The following is a 19,953-nucleotide window of genomic DNA, read 5'->3' on the forward strand; positions in this document are numbered from 1 at the left end:
TTCCTGGGCAGCACCTCCCCACTGGCGTTTATACAAGTGGAAGCTATTCCTCGAATCGAGTCCAAGGCCTGCTCCTCTGGGACTCAGGAGTTCATCGTCCTACAGGTTCGCTCGGAGCAGAACTTCGTCTCCGCGGATACTCAGGAGGCCAAGGACCCAGGCCTCCGGAAAGCTGGCCGATCAAAGCCAGGTGACCCCGCCCAAAACCCCTGTTCCACCGGCTCCGGGACTGGCTTGGGGCCGCCACCTCCCCGCCCCGCTCGTTTCCAGTAAGAGTCCGGGACCGAATCCACCGCCCGGGCGGCGCAGACCCCCGGGCTCCGCTCTCCTGTCGGTGCCGGGCCGGGAGGCAGGGGGCGGAGGGCCCTGGTTCCTGGCCACCGCCGGGGCTCCCCGGGACCCCACCGGCCCGGCTCCCGGCCCCCCCCTCCCCACCACCCCCCGGCCCAGCTGCCCCAGCCGCCCCACTCGGAGCTCCGACAGTCTCGCACTGGCCGATTTGAACCGAGGAGGCCGAGCGGCCGGGCGGGGTTTCGCAGCCGCCATTGGCTGCGGCGCCGCCGTGACTTCAGCGCGGAGGGCGCGGGAGGGAGGGCGCGGGAGGAGCCTGGGAGGGGAGTGTCCGGGAGGCTCGCCGCCCAGAAAGCCCGAGAGCCAGAGGGAAACCGACGCCGGCGCTGACATGGGCCTCCAGCCCTGCTGCCGCTCGGAGCCCACGGAGGGGACAGCGCAGCCGCGCCGGCCAGGCGCTCGCGTCTCTGGGGACCCAGGTAGGCGACAGCCGCCTGCGCCCTGCGAGGCCTGGGTAGGCTTGAAGCCCCCAGAGGGGCGGAGAGGATGGAAAACGCCTCGAGAGGGGGCCGAGGGGCGGGGAGGAGGGCTGAGACCCCCCCCACACACTCCTGCGCCCGCCCCCGGGTGGAAGGGTCGGGCCGGGGCGTGTGCGGGGCGGCCCGGGTGCTTGGGACCCGGAGCCGCGCACCCCGTGTCCGAGCCGATCGGGCTTTGGGGAGGAGGGGCGGCCGAGAGCCTGGGAAGCCGCGCTCCGCCTGGATTTCCTCTCTCCAGGCAGGGATTCGGCGTCCGGCCCCGGGAGCTGCTGGAGCGGGTGACACGGGAGTGTCCCCGGTTTTAAAGGTCTGCCCGCTGCGGGGAAGGGGGCTGTGCGCCGGGGAGGACAGAGGCACCACCCGCGGCGCGCCGCGCCGCCCGCAGTCTCCGCGAGGGGGGCGTGTGTGCGCACGGAGTTCTCCGTGAATAAGAACCGAATTCTTCGCCTGTAGTGGCGGAGGCGTGCACACACGCGCTCGCTCTCGTACACACAGTGCAGCACACGCCACCCAGTGTCACCGGGCCGGGGAGAAAAGAAGGAAGGAGCTGTTTGGAAGGGACCGGCGGAGGAAACAAATACTCCCCGCCCCCCCGCCCCCGCCCGGCTCCCGCCCCGCCCGCCTCCTCGGAAGACCTGGAGGCCGCGGCGGGAGAGGCCCGGGCGGGGTGGGGCGCAGCCGAGCCGGCGGCCCCGGGAAGGGGGCTACGCGCGGGGTCGGCGCGCGGGGTGCGCCCGGGATCAAGCGCTGCTGGCGTGGCCCGCGGCCGCGAGCGGTCGGTTAATGATTTAATCACCCTCCGGGGGCGGTGGAGCCGCGGTCTGCCGTCTCTGGCTCCGCCCCCTCCCTGGAGCGCCCCCAGCCGGGGGTACAAAACTGCCCCTGTCCCCAGTGCGTCCCCCACCAGCAGCCCTGCGGGCTGGGCCGCCGCGGGTGAGTGTGGGACCGGGAGAGCCGGGCGGGAACCCGGAGCCGGGGGGCTGGAGGGCTGTAGCTGGGCGGGCTTCCTGGGAGAGGACTGAGCCGGAGCGGGTGGGTGTGTGTGTGTGTGTGTGTGTGTGCGCGCGCGTGCGTGTGTGTGTGTGTGTGTGTGTGTAGGGGGGGCTGGGGGAGGGGTGCTCTGCTAACTCAAACCAGATTCCTGGTGTTTCCCGTAGAGATATTGCAGCCCGGGCTTGGGAAGTTTTCTTTCTGTCCCTGGGAGAATGGAGGGGAAATACAGTGCTTTCTCTTTTCTTGTCACCCTTTGCAATCTGACTGGCTCCCACGCCCTCGGCTGCGTCCACGGCGCCTATTCTTTGCCCGTGTGTATCCGAGCGGTTGAAAGCGGAAAGTGTCCCCGAGCCGCTGAAGCCTGCTGCTCCGCTCTTGAGGGTTTGTGGTGTTGTTGGGAGGCTCTCCCTCATCCTTACCCTCAGCAGCCATCTGGACCAGGGAAAGCTTCCCCCCTGCAGCCAGCGTAAACAATGAGGGGCCCGGGTGCGGGAGGGCCTCCTATAATGCAACTTCTTCGAACAGTCTGGGTTTCTAATAACTCCCCGCCGCCTCCGCCCCCTTTCTGAGGCTGGGGTGGAGGAGGGGACCACCAGCAGGATGGACTGAATTTTAAGAGAACAAAGAACAGGGCACAAAGGAAGGGGAAGCCGAGCTGTGGATTTCCCCCAGAAATGGGGAGTTTGCTGGCCCAAGGCTGGGCCCATCCAGGCCTCTAGGTGGCTCCAAGGCTCCCGGAGCAAGAACGGGGCATCCTCTGGAGTCTTGGGAGGCTCCATCCCTGTGCGGTAGCTAGGACCCTGCCCCAAGTGTTGGGGGTGCCATGTGGGCTCCAGTTTTCACCAGCTGCCCTGTGGGAGCTGCCCATGTGACTGATTAGGGTGGTTTATCTCCTCCAAATGTGGACTTCGCCCCTGTCTTCGAGCACAGCTGCTGCTTCCCACAGCCGGGGCTTTCGTGAACCTAGGGGAGATATCCCAGTGGGTTCTGGTCTTCCCAGGGGTCCTGGTGACCCATGCAGGGACTGGGAGCGGGCTCATGTGATAAAGTGAGTCTGCTCCCAAGAGGTGGCAGTTTGCGGTGAATCCCAGCCCCTCTGATGTCTCCCTGAGCTCACAGACCCTTGCTCCTTGACGAGCCAGGGTTCATATTAAACTCCCTACCTAGCTCATGCCTCCACTTGGAACATTCTTTCCATTAGCTGGGGTTTCTGCCCTTTTTTCTCTTGACCCCTCTTTTTGTCTTTCATTTCTCTCTTACACGTGCCTACCCACTCACGCTCCTCCCAATCGGGTGTGCGGACCCAAAATAGCTTCTGTCCTGCTGCCTCTTAGAGACTGACCGCCCAGCCCTCAACAGGACTGGAGCCCACAGAGTCCCAAGCGAAGGAGAGTCTTATTTACAAAATGGGCTGGGTCCTTCACCCCGGGGCAGATGTCGACCTGGGAGAGGAATCTTAGACCCTTCTTGACAAGTCAGGCGCTTTCCCAGAAGGGCCCCAGATTGGCTCTGGTTCAAGGATTCCAACCCCCTCCACCTTTGGAGTGGCTGATTGATTTCTGTGGCCAGGAAAGGCTGTGCCCTGGTGGGGAAGGCAAGGTGTTTGATATTGGCCAGGCTCGCTTGTCTGCTTTCTCTTTCTCATTTCCCCCCCCTCCCCCACTCTCCCACCCAGTCTGTCTTCCCTTCACTGGTTTGGGTTGGTGGGAGTGGAGAGCCCAGGACTCCTGCCGGGCAGCGTGTCCAGCTTCCTCTGGCTGGTTGTTCCACAGGCTCAGAGGAGCTTGGCCCTAGGTGGGGGAGGGAGGAGTCTGTCCCTTGGAGGAACAGGATCTGGGTTGATGCCAGAGATAAGGCTTGGGGGCGGAGGGATGGGGCTTGCGCAATCTTGCCCTGGAAGCTGAGAGAGGGCTGACCCAAGCTTAGGTCTTCTGACCTATGTACTGGAGGCTTTTCCTCCCTCAACCTTGGGAAAAGGAAACAAACCTTGGAGCCAGCTGGCAGAGTCCTGAAGGCCTGCTCTAGCGAAGACTTCTGGGGGTGCTCAGGGGAGGACAGACCCGTGCCAGCCCTCTCTGGACAGGGAAGTGGATGGTCGCACCGGGAGGGACTGGTGTGTGGCTGGATGTGGCCCTTGTCTGCTCGCGGTGTGCGGCCAAGGAAGTTGAAGCTATTACCTTCCCACATTCCCACTCAGCGTGTCCTCGAAGCTCCTGTTTAAAATACACCGCTTGTGGAGCCTTGGGCTCCCTTCCAGAAACGTACATCAGAGTCTCCCCCAGGCACTGCCAGCTTGCAGCTCGGCAAGGCAACAGTGCCTGAGTGTGTATTCGGGAACAGCCTCTCTTGCTCAGCCAGGTCCACTCAGGCTACCGCCTTCTACCCTTCTGCCGCCATGGGGTGGGGGGCTGGGGCCAGCCTCCGGCTTCCCTGGGGCAGTCTCCAGGTTCTCCATACACCTGTGTCTACCCTGTTCTTTCAGTGACTGAAGGTGGGCTGCCCACCGAACCCCAGCTTCAGGTCTTCCCGGGCTGACCGTGAAGCCAGGCTCTGCCCTCCACCTTCTGCTCCTTGCCCCTCCTTCGTACCCTCAGGAGCCCACTGCCTGCAGCCCTTCTCTGTTCCTTATACCGTTGCCCTTGACCCCAGGAGAACACAAAAGGAGCCTTCTCTGGGCTCCACTGCAGCTTCTACACCTCTATTGAGAGTTGGATTAGGTCCGAAGAACCAGGCGGTGTTTTATCGGGGGTGGAGGGTGTGGAGGGTTTGCGCCTTATTTGTTGCTGGTAGCACCCAGAGTGTCCCAGATTCCTGAGTTATCCAGCCCTCCTCCTAGAGAGGAAGGGCAGGGGGCTCTTTTGTCCCACCTTCGCCTCATCCCCCCCCCCCCCCACACACACACGTCAAGCTGAAATCAGAAAGAGTGTAAGACCTGTCTGAGAGAAGCCAGGCTCTTCCCTCCTGCATCACGAAAGATCTGGAAGGAGGAAGTCAGATGGGCTTGGAAACCAAGTCTCAGGTTGCTGGACCCGCGGCCAGTGGGGACTACAGTCTGCCCCTGGGCCTCAGAAGCTTGGAGGACCCTTCCTCCTGCAACGCCTCATCCCAGGGACCCTCCAAGCACTTTGAAAAGGGTCAACCCTGGAAGCCTTTGGGATGCGGTATCGTCAGGTGGCACTGAGGTAGGTGTCCCATGTTAATCATGGGTCATCCTGAACTTGGCCAGAGTGTGTGTCACTGGGGCTGCTGGAATTTTCCTCCTACGTCTCCAGGTACAGACACGGGGTATCCACTGAGAGTCAGAGAACATGTCACAGCACATTCATAGCATATAGGTGAGCGCCCACCTTGCGTGTGGTGCCGAGGGCTTGGCCTATGTGAGCGTATTTAAACCTCACAGTGACACTGGGAAGTACGTAATGTCCCCAGTCACTTGGAAAGCTAGAAGCTCGTGAGGGCCAGGCCAGGTGGGGGGGGCGGGGGTTGCGTCTGGCTCCGGGGTCCATGCTCTTCACCTCCGCCCCGCATGCCCCGGCAAGGCCAAGACCATTTGGAGTGAGTCCAGATCTGCCCGCTCCCCCTGGAGAGCCTGGAGTGTCCTCTCCATCCCCATTCCTCCGCTGAGCACCTCACTCTCAGAAGAAGGGAAGCGAAACCAAACGGCCTGGCCGATGTGATTTCAAGTCCAGCTGCTTTCTTTCTGAGGCAGAAGCTCTGGGCAGGAGGGAGGAGCAAGAGGGCCGCTCCCAGGTGAGGGGGACCTGCCCCGTGCTGGGCCCCCACTCCACCCCCCCCCTCCCGCCCCCCCCCCCCCGCACCTCTTCCTCTCTCCCAGCTCTTCCCTCTGCCATGGCAGCTGGGTGCTTGTGTCCATCCGTCTGTCTGTCCAGTGGCAGGCTGGGGGAAACACGTCTCCAGGAAGAGCGCTGTAAACAAGCCAAGTTGCTGAATGTCCTTGAGTCACCGGCTCTTCATCTTGACTGCCTTGTAGTTTCCTGTCCCCCCACCCTGGGGGGGGGGAGGGTCATGGGTCATGCCTTCTCTTTCTTTCCAGGGCTGTTTTAACTCCCAGGAGGTGAGGAGGCTTTCTCCTCCCCACTCCCACTGCCTTCACTGCCTCCCTCCCCGGGCCCAGAGCGCACAGTTCTGGGATTAGGAGGGAGGTGAAAGCAGAGATAAAGGTGAGGCAGCTGCTGGGGAGAGTGGCGGGTACCCAGCCCTGGGGAGCAGGGCAGGGGTTCTGGTGGCAGGCTGTGGCCTGTGTTCCCCAGGATTTATCTGTACTTTTCCCTGGAGTGGTGGGGAATGGAGTGCCCAGGCTAGAGACATTTTTAACCTGAAATCCTGTGTAGAACTGTGTATCCTGGGGCGCCTGGGTGGCTCAGATGGTTAAGCGTCCGCTGTCGGCTCAGGTCATGATCTTCTGGTCCTGGGATCGAATCCCATGTCGACCGCATGTCAATCTCCCGGCTCAGTGGGGAGTCTGCTTCTCCCTCTCTCTCTGTGTCTCCCTCCTGCTTGTGATCTCTCTCTCTCTCTCTCTCTCAAATGAATAAAAAACAAAACAAAACAAAGCTGTGTATCCTGTGGGTGCTCAGGCATCCAGAATCTTCAGACCTCAGGGGCCGGGGTCCCAGCATGGCTTCTGACCTTCCCTGGTACCCCTTCTGATGGAGGCGGGGAAAGCCCAGGGTTCAGAATCAGGCGGATCCTGAGACCCTTCTCTCTGCTCTGTCCCTAGCAAGTGTGTGTGGCTTGGTGATGCACTGCTGTCTCTTAGCCTCAGTCTTCTTATCTGCAAGATGGGGATGATGATAACTCAGTGGGATTGTGGGGAAGACAGGATGGTGTTATTACTTGTTTTATTTATTTATTTTTTAAAAGGTAGTGTAGTCAAGATAAAGCAGCTGGTTGGTGCAGAATAAAAGCTCAGGGAATGTGAGTTCCCTTTCTCATACCACGGTCCAGGAAGGGCCTGTCCACCTGAGATCCACAGGTCGGCGCCAGGATACCCTGCCCAGAGGGGTAGGTTCCTAGGCACCGGCCTGAGAGCCGGCACAGCCCACTCTTGAGACATGTTATTCCGCAGTTCCCTTGATTACAAGTCACTGAGCAAGGTTGGACAGCTGCTTCTATGTTTTCCAGCCATTAAAGGGTAAATTAAGCTGTAGTGCGTTTTCCCTGGCTGGCCACATTACTGGCTTCATTTTCTTATAAACTCTTAAGAACTATAAATTCTCTAAAATGAACAAGAATGAATCCGGTGGTGAGCATCATGATTAGCAGAGATCCCTTGACAGCAGCACTGCCTGTGGAGTACCCTGCTTGCCACATACGTAACCTTCCGTCCTCCGGTAGCCACATTTTAAAAACTAAACACGAGTGAGATTAATTTTAATATGTTTTATTTAACATAGTACATGTCCAAAAGATTGCCATTTCACCACATAGTCATAAAAAATGAATGAGATGTGTTACATTATTTTATCATAGGAAGTCTTCAAAATCCGGTGTGTATTTTACTCCTGTAGCACATCCTCATTTGGATGCTAAATTGCACAGATTCTTAATCTGAATTTGAATCTCCAAAAGTTCAGAGTTGAAAAAGCAGATTCATATACTCAAGTATGTTTTAAACATAAGTTTTTCCAAAAACTGCATCTAGCATCAATTTTTAAGTTTACGTATTTAAAATAAAGGATTGAGTCCCTTGGTGACATTAGCCACATTTCAAGCTCTCAGCAGCCTTTGTGGCTGGTGGCTACTGTATCGGATGCTGGAGGTTGAGAATATTACTCTCAAGTGCCAAGAACAGAGGTGCTTTGTGTCAACAGTGTTATTCGATACTAAATTGGCAATTGTAGCAGATGTAATAAGATAAGAATAAGAAATAAACGGGACAGAATTATTATTAGTTGCAGGTGATGGGCTTGTCTACTTACAAGGCCCAAAATGTTCAACGGTAATGTTGATTCGAGTGTGGGAGACAGTACAAGTTTAGTAGGGTGGACATTAAATATATAGAAATAAAGATTGTAACCTCCCTATTTATGAGCTGTAATGGTCAGAAACTACAGCTATGGAGAAACAGGAGGAGACAGAACTCACCTACAACAACAAGACCCAAGACAACAGTGACTCAGAATAAACATGACCAAGACCACGTACGACTTGTAGGAAGAAAACCCACCACATTTAATGGAGGGTATCCAGAAGACTTAAGTAAATGGCCTGAAGATCTGCTGTGGCGATCGAATCTATTCTTCCCAAATTAATTTCTTACTTCCTTTCAGTTCCAACATAATCCCACCAGGATTTCTTTTGGGACTGACTGTTTTTAAAGTCCATCTGGAAGAGTAACAGTATTAGAAAAAAACACATTTTAGAAAAAAAGTTTAGGGATGTTACCCAACTAGATGCTCAAACACGTTTTACAGAGGGGCAGTGTAGAGCTGGTTTAGGAGTCAACAGACCTATGAACACAAAGGGGAGTCTGGAAATAGAGTCGTGAGTGGGAGGTATCTGTATATAAAGAATTTTCCTGTCCGATGAAGGTAACATTTAATGCTTTACCCACATTTTATAACAATCCTCTGTGGACAATCAGTAACATTATTGTTATATTTTAATTGTTTTTCTATTTTAAATAACCCACAATCTTCTTTACTTTGTTGTATTTTCTTCTAGTATTTTTCTCTATGAATTGTTGTTCATTATTACCTGGTAGCTTTAGAGGAAGTGAATATTTTCATACTCTTAGAAGTGGGAAAGGTCTTTGCTTCATATTGTGAAAGCCACAGACCATGAAACAAATTTGGCTACGTAAAAATTAATAAGCACTCTGGAAAAGAAAACAAAATCGTCCCAGTGTAAACGGGTATATGATAAATTTGCAGAAATATTTGCAAAATATGATGGTAAAAAATGTAATTGCTTTAATATTTTAAAAAGTCCTACAAATCCATTGGGAAAGGTAAAGCCCCTTCCCCAGAAAAATGGGCAAACGATTTCAACAAGCAATTCCCAAGAGAAAGGATACAGAAGCCAATAGTAACAGGTTTTAAATGCTCACCGTCCTTAATAATGAAAGAAGTACAAATCACAAGTTTGCAAGTGTGCTGGTTACTGGGTTTTTTGTGTTTCTAACTAAAGAAGGTGTGACATGCGTTAGTGGGATTGTAACTTGGTCGAAACTTCTGGAGAATAAGTTAACAGTAAGAAACAAAAGTTATTTAACTCACATGTATCCTTTGGAATAAGGACTTGTGCCAATTGAGCTCGGAAGGATTTTTGTTACAGAGTTCAGACAAAACGGAAACAACCTGGCATTCCCTCGTGGCCCACTGGGTGTAAAATTTAGAAATTTAGTACTTCATTTAAAAGAACTTTAAAGTTTATTAACATGTAACTATTTTAGCCCAAATGTGAACAGTGGGTTGCTTTATTTATCTGCCTGCCGTGGAAGGTACTGCAAGTTCCATATATCATTTCCATTTTTAATAACTACATTTTAAAAAGTAAGAAGAGATAGTTGAGATTAACATATTAGCCCAATACATTCAAAATATTAGGTGGTTTTTCTTTTCTTGAGGCCAGGGGCGGGGGGTGCGGGCTGGGCAGGCAGGGACAGAGGGAGGGGGGGGAGAGAGAGAGAGAGAGAGAGAGAGAGAGAATCCCAAGCAGGCTTCACACCCAGCATGGAGCCCAGTACGGGCCTCGATCCCACAGCCCTGAGATCATGACCTGAGCCGAAATCAAGAGTTGGACTCTCAACCAGTTGAACCACCCAGGCGCCCCAAAATAGTACCATCTTAACATGTAATCAATAGCAAAACACAATGAGCTATTTTATGTTTTCTTTTTCGTCCTAAATCTTTGAAGTCCTTTTGTATATTTCACCCCTTAGCATGTGTCGATTTAGAGTCCCCACATTTCGGATGCTCTGTAGCCACAGAAGGCCGGTGCTGCCACGTTGGACAGTGTAGCTGTAAATTATTTAATAACCCCTAGAGAGGCAACAGAAGGCAGAAGTCGCGGAGAAGGTGTGGTGCAGAGTATGTGGAGTTCACCCTGTGAGCCCTGCTCTGGCAAGAGCCTGGTGTCCTGATGAGTTGGGCCGGGCTCACCCTGCTCCCCACTTCCCCAGCAGGGATCCCCAGGGGAAGCAGGTATTGGAACAGGGCCTTGTTCACTTTCCCTTTCTTCCAGGAAGCAGGGAGTGTCCATCTGCAGGACGTGGGATCTGGCCAGGCGTGGCTGGGCAGTGGCACCCTTGGGTCAGTGAGCCTGGTCGGGATGGGCAGGAGGGCAGGGGTGGTGGAGCAAGTACAGGGCACCCAGCTTGGGTCGAGGTTCTGGTCTTCCTTCCTGGCAGCTGGAATGACCATGAAACACAGGATGGGGCCTAGAGCGGGGCCGGCATGAGAAACGTTGGAGGCAGGGCCTCCTGCCGAGCCCACTCCTAAACATGCCAGGGGAGTCCTGCTTCTGGGTGGTCCTCCCCACCCCCCACCTCTCCCCTCCCAGGGAATCAGAACATGGGGGGATTCCTCCGAGCAGGAAGCTGGAATGAGATCCTGAGTAAGGAAGAGCCCATTTGAGCCATCCCTGAGAGCAGATCTCTGATGGGAAGTCCATCCAAGGGAGTCTTGGTTCCAAGGGTTTTCCAGAAGCAGCCTCCCCCAATGCCATCCCACCCCCGTCTTCCACAGGGACATTCTCGGCTGGGGACATCTGAATGGGCCGGGAGGCATCACCTCATTCAGAAAACCGTGTGTCTGAGGTCGGCCAGAAGTTGGCTCAAGTCACCATTGAGTAGCGGTGAGAGTGATCTGTGTGGGGTGAGGCTCATGCCATCTGAGCCTCAGTCTCCCTTTCGGTAAAATGGGGGCAATCTCGACACCCTCCTTGCAGGGAGAGGGGCACAAGTTTCCCCTGTCCTAGCATGATGCCTGGCATGTGGCAGGCGCCGGTAAATGACAGGATCGCTCTATCTGCACAGGACTTGATGGTTGGCTAGTTGTGGGAGCACTGTGGTGCTGGTGGTCCTGCGGGACCCCAGCCTCTTTCTCTGCTCTCTTGCAGCCTCCGGAAGAGCTGAGTTAGGACTGTAGAAGCAGCAGAAGCAGAACCTTCACCTGCCCAGGGCATCTTGGATAGGATCCCACTGTGGGATCACCCACGTGGGAGGCTGGCCTCCAACTTGGAGCTTTAGTGGCCCTGGAAAATTGGCCAGTCTCCGGTGATGGTGTGGAGGGGATGACTGTTATCTTTCTTCTCCTGCTCAGTTGAAGAGGCTCAGGCGTCAGGAAGCAGCTGTTGGGGAGTGAGTTCTTTCGGGGGAGTCCTAATCTCCATGTCTTCCCTTGATTCCAGGTTGCTATAGATTGTCCACTTTCTCCTCCCACACAACTTAGAATAAAATGCACACATCCAGCTTGGGGGGAGGGATGAAGGGAGGGAGAACAGACATCCATGGGGGCTGCATATTGGCACAAGAGAGTGGACCCAAGACCCAAGCTCGGGGCCTTGCACTGAGCCTGAGAACCAGACTGTTCTAAGGTGGTGTTGAAATTAATGTCTTTTCCTTAAGCCTTTCATGCTTCGGGATATTATTGTTGTTATTATTATTATTATTACTAAAACAGCATTACCGCATTAAAGGAAACAAACAAAATACCTGTGTCCTCTCGAGCCTGATGTAACTCCTTTAAGCCTTTATTCCTGTAGACTTGTGATCACTCTGTATAAACGAGCGGAAGCCCTGCTGGTTTTTTTTCCTCCCATGTGATGGCTTGTGGCCACCAGTGGTCCATGTGGCAGCCTGGTCTTCATAAGCCCCCACTCCTCGTGGCAGCATGTCAATCAGTTAACAGCTCCTCGTCTTCTCAACTAGTTCCTTATTCCTAGCTGTTAGGTGGTTTCCAGCCTTTTGAGATTATAAAGACTTCTGTGAATATCTGGGTATGTGACTTTTCCCCCTGCTTTGACATCGTTCCTGGTGGAGAGGTTGCTAGATCATACTCATTTGAAAGCCGTTATTTACAGAAACCGCCGTGGTGGCCGGTGCCCCAAGACCATACTTTGGGTCGTGTGTGGCTATTTTAGTGGCTGGAGCCCTGGTGTGGGGACAAAGGCCTGGCTCCCATCCATGACCTCAGGCGAGTCCCTCAATGTGGCTTCACCGTCTCTGAGGGAGTGGTCGCTCCATACCCAGGATTTTAAGGAGATTACTTGACACAGAAACACAAGTGGTACGGGAGGGGTCGTGAAAGCTCATATTCCCATCCTGCGCTTTTTTTTTTTTTGGATGGCTGTTCAGGCTCAGATTATTTTGAGACAGTGCGTCTTAATCACCCGGTGCAAACAGCACACTTTCAAATCCAAGGGCTTTTGGCAGCGCGTGTGAAGGAAGTAGAAGTTTCCAAATAGTAGGAAAGTCAGCTAAAACTAAAGAGCACAGCCCCCATTGAGGTTCCTCCCGCAGTGTAACTGTGGATCAAAGCGTCCACGGCTCGCTCCCATTCACGGCAGCCCTTGTCCCACCGCTGGAGGGAAGCTCTCTCCGGCCTTTGCCGGCACTTATTTTTGCAGGGTAAGGCTGCCAAGTGTTCCAGAAAGCACCGAATCTTTCTCCGGCCACAAAAGCCAGAGCCCCCTAACCCCTTCCGGAGGGGAGTGGCCCCCAGAGGGGTGCGGCCCACGTTTCCCTGAGCTGCTCACACAAGCCCTTCTCCGCGTGGCTCCAGCAGGCGGACGCTGTGTAGCCAAGTGCCTCCCCCGTTTTGGCCAGGTGAAGCTGTTCCTGGGTGGTGGGATGTTGGTTGCACGCCTGGGACAAAGGCCCATAGCCCACCAGGTGAGACCTGCCACTGCAGAAGCCCTGTGGGGCTTGGCTTGGGGCCTGGAAGGCCTGGAGTCCCCTTTGATTTTGCCCTTTCTGTCTCCCCCCACCCCCCTGGGACTCAGCAGCTCCTGATGTCCCTACCTCCAAAACATGCCCTGAGTGCCGCCCCCCCCCCCATCATCCGTCTCCTGGCCCCCTTCCTCTTTGCCCTGAGCACCTGCTTGCCCTCGTCCATGGCTGCAACCCCAGCTGCTATGGAAACCTCCAGATGCACAGATTGGATGACTTCCCTGCTCAGGAGCTGCCGTTGATTTCCTTTCGTACCTAGAATGCCGTCTGAACGCCTACCTTGTCTTCCAGGGAGGGCCTGTGGGACCTGGCCCCCAGCCCCTGGGTTATTCTGTTCCTCAAACTCCACCAGCTTCTTCCCACCTCTGGGTGTTCACATGTGCTGTTCCCTCGCGGGATTGCCCTTGACCTGCCTGGTTCCTTCGCATCATCCAGTTCTTGGCTTGCAGAGCCCCTTCCTCGCACCCACATTCACACTGCAGATGTGCCCCAGGAAGGCAGGGGGCTGATCCACCTTGGGATTCTCACTGCCCCCCTGTCTTCAGGGCCTAAAAGAGTATGGAGAAATTGGTGGGTATGCAGGAAGGCGATGAATGCATGAATGAGTAAATGAACAAAGCCTCCTGTAACCATTCCCAGCCATGGCTGAGGCTGTCCTTCACCACATATCCATCCCCTTCTGTTCGGCCACGTTGCTTGGGTGTTAGAACAGCTCAGCAGAGCTGATGGAGGAGCAGCTCCCCAGCGGCCATGCAGGGGAGCGTTGAAGCGTGCGTCCTCTGAAGCAGGGTGAGCTGCAGGTCAGCTGCAAAAGTGGGAAGCCTGCCCTGCCCCGGGAGAGCCCAGTTCTATCTCCTGCCTTGGTCAGGCTGCCAGCCACCGGCCACTTCCTGGGGCTTTGGGAGTGCTTTCGTCCAGCCTGCCCTTCTGTCCATCTAGCTGCTGCTGGACTGGCTGATCTGGGAGGCCAGTGCTCTGTGTGCGGGATGCCAGTGAGCATGGGTGAGGGGTCCAGGCAAGGGCTGTTCTCTGGAGTCCCAGGAACAGAGCGGAGCTGAGGGTGTGGTCGGGCTCAACGAACCAGGGGCCTGGCCTCCCAGGGAGGGCTCGCTGCGCCTGCCTTAAAGGAATGTTCTGTGGTTGGTGGGGTCAAGGGTAGAGGAGTCCAGTTCCATCAGAGGCTGGGGAGAGTGAGGGAGAGCCGTGGGTTCCTGCTCGGTTTTCCTTTGCTCTGCCAGGAAAGTGGGATATGGCTTTCCGGGGTGGGGTGGGGAGTGGCTGCCCTGTCATCGGGCAGCCTATTTTAGCCACTTGCCCAGAGCTGAGTCATCGCACTTAGCAACACCCCCTGCCAAAGACATAGCTCTCTTTGGCACGATCCCCTTCCTGGTGGGCTCTTAGGCCTCCTGATCTGTCCCCAGGACTGGCCCCGGGCCACCTGCTGGTCCTTAATCTTGGTATTTATCACCCCCACATTGTTCTGTGTTCAAAGCTTAGGGTTCTCACCAGCCCTGAAGCCTCCCCCATCTGGTCTGAGCTCTAGGATTCCAGAGACCCAGACCTTGGCGGGGCTCCAGGACTCCTTGCTGGACAACTGAGATGGGTAGGTGACTCCATACAGGCCCCAACTTTCTCGAGACTTTTTCATGCTGGGTATTAGAGATGGTTTGGTTTTTTTATAAGCCAGAAAGCCTCATTCCCACCCCCAGGGAGTGAGACCACAAGCAGCAGATAGCATTGGCCAGACTTCTGCTTTCTTTCTGAGGTGTAGGGCCGAGCCAGGTACTGGGGCCCTGGGGGCTGGCCTGTGGATTTCCCTGCTGGCCTCTCTTACCTCTTCTCCTGTTTTACCCGCCAGGATAGAAGTAGGGGCTGATGGGACCCTTCTGTCCCGTAGTTATGATGGCCAGAGTGCCAGGTCCCTGTGAGTGGCCACAGGGCTCTTCACCAGGTCTGCTGAGGCCCTGGCAGCTGGGTCTGTGGTTCTTCTTTCTCTTCTCTGTGAGGCGCACTTCAGATTGGGAAACGACAGTGCTGGATGGAAGCTGCTCAGTGGGTCGGGGGATTCCTGCTGTTACATCAAAACCCTTAACGCAGCTCTGGAAATTCATGTCGTGTGTTCCCACGATTCTAGCCCTTTATGCCCCCTGCCCTGCCTCCCCCCCCCTTTTTTTTTGTTGACCTGGTAAATAGCATAAGCTTTAGTTTTATAGCTGTGTTCTCGACCCAGGGCAGTTTGGTGCCCCCCCCCCCCCTCCCCGGCAAGGGGACATTTGGCCGGCCTGGAGACATTTGAGGAAGCAGCCAGGCTCCTCCTTTTTCTCCCCTGGCCCGGAAGCAGGGAGGGGCGTTCTGTTGGTCATGGGAACTGATGAGGGACGCTATCCACCAAAGGCCAGAGAAAGGTCTGGAGCAGAGTAGAGGGAGCACTGGACTGGGAGACCAGCTTCTCGCCCAGCTCTGCCCTTTGGGGCACAGACCTGGATGAGTCACTTTGCCTCAGTATACCTGTTTTCTGGGGCTACCCTGGGTGTTGCTTTCCTCCCAGCTCTTTGAGATCCCAGGACTCTGTGACCAGAGGCAGGCGCTAGACCACAAGCAGGTTGAAGACATGAGCCCTTTCCATTCTTGCCTGGTGCCCGCAGAAGCCTGAGGGATTCCCTAGTATCAAGATGTCGTTAGAAACCTGGTTTGGTTTTCTTCTGTTCCTAACAAGTCTGAGGCCAACTGCAGACTCCCTTTCTCTTTTTTAGCCAAAGAAAGTTTTCCCCCAAAAGTTGGCCTGTGAGCTCATGGTTCCATAGGGTGACCCTCTTCTGAGCAGTGGCACGGGGATGAGCCTGAGGCCAGTAGTTTCCATGAGTGTAAGAGTCAGCAAACTATTGCCCATGGGCCAAATCTGGCCCACAACTTGTTTTTATATATAAAGTTTTACTGGGACACAGCCATACCCTTTGTTTACGTAGGGTCTGTTGCTGCTTTCCTACTAACTACAAAGACGGTATCTCCCACAAAGCCGAAAATCTTGAGTCTCTGGCCCTTTGTAGAAAATGTTGGCCAATTGGTCTAGCTGATGCATGTCTAACTGTTCAGAGGTTAGATCCCAGGACGTGGGCTGGAGGGAGGATTCAGGTTAGGGGTAAGGGAAGCTAAGTGGCCTGAGGGTTTGGTGGGGAGAGAGAGGAACATGAGGAGGGAGGGCCGAGCGGCCATAGTGGGTCATCCCTGGGCCATCCAGGAGAGTCCTCCCCTGGCTCGGAGGCCAGCCCAGGTCACCAGTGTGGCAGGTCTGCCCCAGTGCCTGGTTCCCACCGCACGTCCTACAGGACTTTGTTTGCCGGAGTGACGAGCGTAGGACTGCCTGGGGCTGGCACGGGGTTGGGAGCCATCAGACTGGGCGTCGGCAGCTGGACAAGGGGTGAAAGCACGGGGGCTGCGGGGGCGGGGGGGCGGTGGAGGACACAGAGAGGTTGGGCCAGGAACCCCAGAGCGGTGTGTAGGCTGAAGTGAAGCCCGGAGGGCGGGATGGAGGTGCTGCCTTTCAGCAGGGTCTGCTAGACAGGCTTCAGCGGTGAGCAGGCCCCTTGGAACCCCCTCTGGAAGCTCAGAGTCCAGTGGGCAGATTACAGCCCCGTGGGTGGGAATAGGAGGAGGGAGCGGTGCCTGCGAGAGAGGGGGCACCCCGAGTGCTGGGTGGCCGAGAGGGCGTTTCCCAGAAGTGACGTCTCCACTGAGCTCGGAAGGACGTTGGGTGAGCCAGGTGACAGGGTGCTCTAGCAGGGACCTGCCTTTGTCCAGTCCTGGAGTCCAGAAGGCAGACGCTCAGGGGCTGGGGTGGAGTGCAGAGGTAGGGGGGCAGCAAGGAAGGGCATTGAGGGGGGAGGGAGGCTGGGACTGGTGGCCAGATCCGGGGGTCTGCACTGGGCAGTCCTGGATGGGTTTTGTTTTAGATAAAAGGTGATGAATGGTCCGGAGAGGGACAGAAGGGGAGAAATGGGGATCTGCTGGGCTGGTGTCAGGGGCCAGGTGGGATGTGGTGGGCTAGTGGGAGGCAGCCTTAGGGGTGAGGAAGAAACCAATGGGGTTCCCATAGGTTGTGCTTTGCAGTGGGAAGGGTGGGCCTGCCGTGAAGGTAGAGTTGAGAATCGTTAGCAAGACTGGTGGCCGACTCCATGTCTCCCCAGTCCGCTCAGCCCTGCACTACTGGGTTTAGCATTGGGGGCAGGCCGCTCCGGGAGGGGAAGGGGATGGTTTGGCTCCAACACGGGACCTCACTGCGGTGCTTGCCAGGAGCTGTGTGGGCGGTACCTCGAGCTTTCAGACGGCCCAGGCTCTCCTGGCGTCCCCTCTGCTGATCTTCTGTTCTGGTTAACCAGCACCCCCAACCTGGGTCTGCAGATCTCGGGGGCCAGACCACCTAGTCCCTGCCCTCCCACACCCTTAATGGTTAAAGAAATCAGGAGGCAGTTCTCTTCATCCCCAAGAGGCACAGAGTGAGTCTTCGGCAAAGAGCTTGGCCCCATAGTAGAGAGGTCACAGGCGGGGTCCTCATTTATGGGACACCCCGCGAGGACTGGGAAGGCTGGGGAGCTGGTTCTGTGGGTCCCAGCAACCCCGCCCCAATTCTGATCCAGAAAGTGAGCCTGGCCGCCCACATCTGTGGAGGTGCTGCTGGGCAGCGTCTCTGGGGCCCGTCCTCTGGGCTCGCTCCTCTGAGGGCTGTGACTCAGGTTGAGGTGTCCGCTGGCTTCAGAGATTGAGGTCAGACGGCAGGAAGAACTTACAGCATGTGTCCAATCCTCAGCTGCCGCGTGGACTCACTTGTGTGCCTCCACACCCTTCAATGTGGTTGTGTTTGCTCTGGCAGCGTCCCGGTTGGGGGGAGACGGCGTCCTCCTCCCGGGTTCGGGGAGAGCGTCTCTGACCTCTACCCGGATTTGTAAAAAGCGCTCCCCTAACCCGAGTGCCTGGGCGTGAAGAAGGAGGCAGGGTTATGACACTGATTGCCGGCTAATGGTAGTCCGATTCGGTGGGAGAGCTGAGGTTTGAGGAGCAGCCCCCAGGCCGGTGGTCTTTGGTGCTGTGCGGCCAGCCCAGGTTAACCCTTTGCCTGCTCCTCTCTCTTTGCAGCCCCATGATCTCCTCCTTGTCACCCCCTCCACCCGCCGGACTTGAGATCTGACCCCCGACCCGCCTGCCGCCCTCGGGAGGCCCGCCCCCCAGCACGATGCCTATCCTCAAGCAGCTCGTGTCCAGCTCGGTGCACTCCAAGCGCCGCTCCCGCGTGGACCTCACGGCCGAGATGATCAGCGCCCCCCTGGGCGACTTTCGGCACACCATGCACGTGGGCCGGGCGGGGGACGCCTTTGGGGACACCTCCTTCCTCAACAGCAAGGCCGGCGAGCTGGACGGTGAGTCCCTGGATGAGCAGGCCTCCACCTCGTCCTCCAAGCGCAGCCTCCTGTCCCGGAAGTTCCGGGGCAGCAAGCGGTCGCAGTCGGTGACCCGGGGCGACCGGGAGCAGAGGGACATGCTGGGCTCCCTGCGGGACTCGGCTCTGTTCGTCAAGAACGCCATGTCCCTGCCCCAGCTGAACGAGAAGGAGGCGGCCGAGAAGGGCTCTGGCAAGCTGCCCAAGAGCCTTTCGTCCAGCCCCGTGAAGAAGGCGGGCGCCGGCCAGGGCAGCCAGGAGGAGGTGGGCGAGGGGGAGCTTGGGCCTCGGCGGAATGGGGCCGCCGCCCCCCACTCCCCGGACCCTCTCCTGGACGAGCAGGCCTTCGGGGACCTGACAGAGCTGCCCGTCGTGCCCAAGGCCGGCTTGGGGCTCAAGCACGCCGAGTCCATCATGTCCTTCCACATTGACCTGGGGCCGTCCATGCTGGGCGACGTCCTCAGTATCATGGACAAGGAGGCATGGGAACCGGAGGAGGAGGAGGAGGAGGAGGAGGAGGAGGAGGAGGAGGGTGGCGGGTACCATGACAACGGGGCCAAGGCCCGCGGCGGCACCCTGCTGGCTCCCCTGGCGGCTGCGGCGGCCCCTCCCAGGGCCAGGCAGGAGGGCGCGGCCGGCCGGGACCTGCCCCAGGACGAGGGGTGGGCGGCGGCCCCCAGCCCGGCCTCGGCCTGCAGCGAGGGCAGCCACACTCCGCGGGACAGCAGCTCCCTGTCCAGCTGCACCTCGGGCGTCCTGGACGAGCGCAGCCCGGCCTCCCGGGGCCCCGACAGGGCCCGGGCCCCACTGGCCCGGCAGCCCGACAAGGAGTTCTCCTTCATGGACGAGGAGGAGGATGAGGAGATCCGAGTGTGAGTGAGGGGCTCCCGGCGGGGCTCCGCCTCCTCCCTGCCCCCGGGGCCGCCGCCCCCTTCCCTGCCCCCTCCCCGTGCACTGCAGCCGAGAGCCCGGCTTCGGCCCGCAGACCCTGGACTCTCCCGGGCGCGGGGAGCTGGCGGGGGGCTGCAGCAGGGTGCACGCAGCCCCGCTGAGCGCTGCGGGACAGGAACCGGCCGTCCCTTACCCCCCCCCCCCCCCGCCCCGCCCGCCCCGGCCTCAGGTGGATGCCAGCCGCCGGCCAAGTTCCTGCCTGGTGCGGCCGCCGCAGCTCAGCCCCGGGACAGCCCGGGGCCACGGCTAAGGACGCTTGGCTCACCTTTCCTCTCCTGGCGTTTCTGCTGCGACTGGTGGCGCGTGGCAGGAGGAAGGGTGGTCATGGACCCTGGCCCCCTCCATCCCTCGTCCCCAGCTCCTGCACCAGAAGCCTGGAGCCCCTCGGAGCAAAGCCGGACCGGATGTGTGCACTAAACGCAGCCCCTTCCAGGGGACGAGAGCGGGATGGGGAACGAAAGGAGGCCCCCGGCTTCTTGAATTTTCTAGAAGGGGCTCTTTCCAGGATGACACTAGGAACAGGCTGGGCACTCACTCGCCCGGTCCCTGTTGATTTGTTTGTTCTTCTTGTCATGTTTAAATCCTTCCAGAGCGGTATCTGGAACAGTGTTAATAGGTCTGCCGCCAGAAGGAAAATCAGATCCTTTTAGAAAACCTTTATACTAAGTGCTTCCAAACTTTATTTAGAACCGTATGGGGTGGGTGTCTGTGCATGTCTGTCCCTCCTCCCACCCCATAGCTACTAACAACTGAAGGCAGCCCGTGTAGAACATTTCTGGGAGATGATTTTTAAAAAAAAATAATATATCATTCCTATGGAGGGATAAAAAGCT

At 57.0% G+C, this 19,953-nt stretch overlaps 1 protein-coding gene across 8 annotated transcripts; it reads left to right on the forward strand.

Annotated features, from left to right (window-relative positions):
* The first annotated feature begins 653 nt into the window (after positions 1–653).
* On the forward strand, positions 654–19,249 carry CDC42EP4 (CDC42 effector protein 4). 8 transcript variants are annotated; one of them, XM_028112574.2, is made up of 5 exons: positions 654–770; positions 10,032–10,099; positions 10,535–10,643; positions 10,908–11,148; positions 17,869–19,249. In XM_028112574.2, the coding sequence occupies exon 5, from the start codon at positions 17,966–17,968 to the stop codon at positions 19,043–19,045; it is 1,080 nt and encodes a 359-aa protein (XP_027968375.1). In that variant the 5' UTR covers positions 654–770; positions 10,032–10,099; positions 10,535–10,643; positions 10,908–11,148; positions 17,869–17,965; the 3' UTR covers positions 19,046–19,249. The 8 variants fall into 8 exon arrangements, with proteins under 8 accessions (XP_027968375.1, XP_027968377.1, XP_027968376.1 ...); XM_028112576.2 differs by having other exon boundaries at positions 10,535–10,605; XM_088028165.1 differs by lacking the exon at positions 654–770 and adding an exon at positions 1,119–1,137.
* Positions 19,250–19,953: the final 704 nt, after the last annotated feature.

This window comes from Eumetopias jubatus, unplaced genomic scaffold (assembly GCF_037043125.1).
Source record: "Eumetopias jubatus isolate StellerSeaLion01/CBP00866 unplaced genomic scaffold, mEumJub1_p1.0 scaffold_10, whole genome shotgun sequence".
Classification (NCBI taxonomy): Eukaryota; Metazoa; Chordata; class Mammalia; order Carnivora; family Otariidae; genus Eumetopias; species Eumetopias jubatus.

Bases quoted from the DNA above. Each gene is read 5' to 3' on its own strand.
- CDC42EP4 (XM_028112574.2), top strand. From the start codon at position 17,966: ATGCCTATCCTCAAGCAGCTCGTGTCCAGCTCGGTGCACTCCAAGCGC.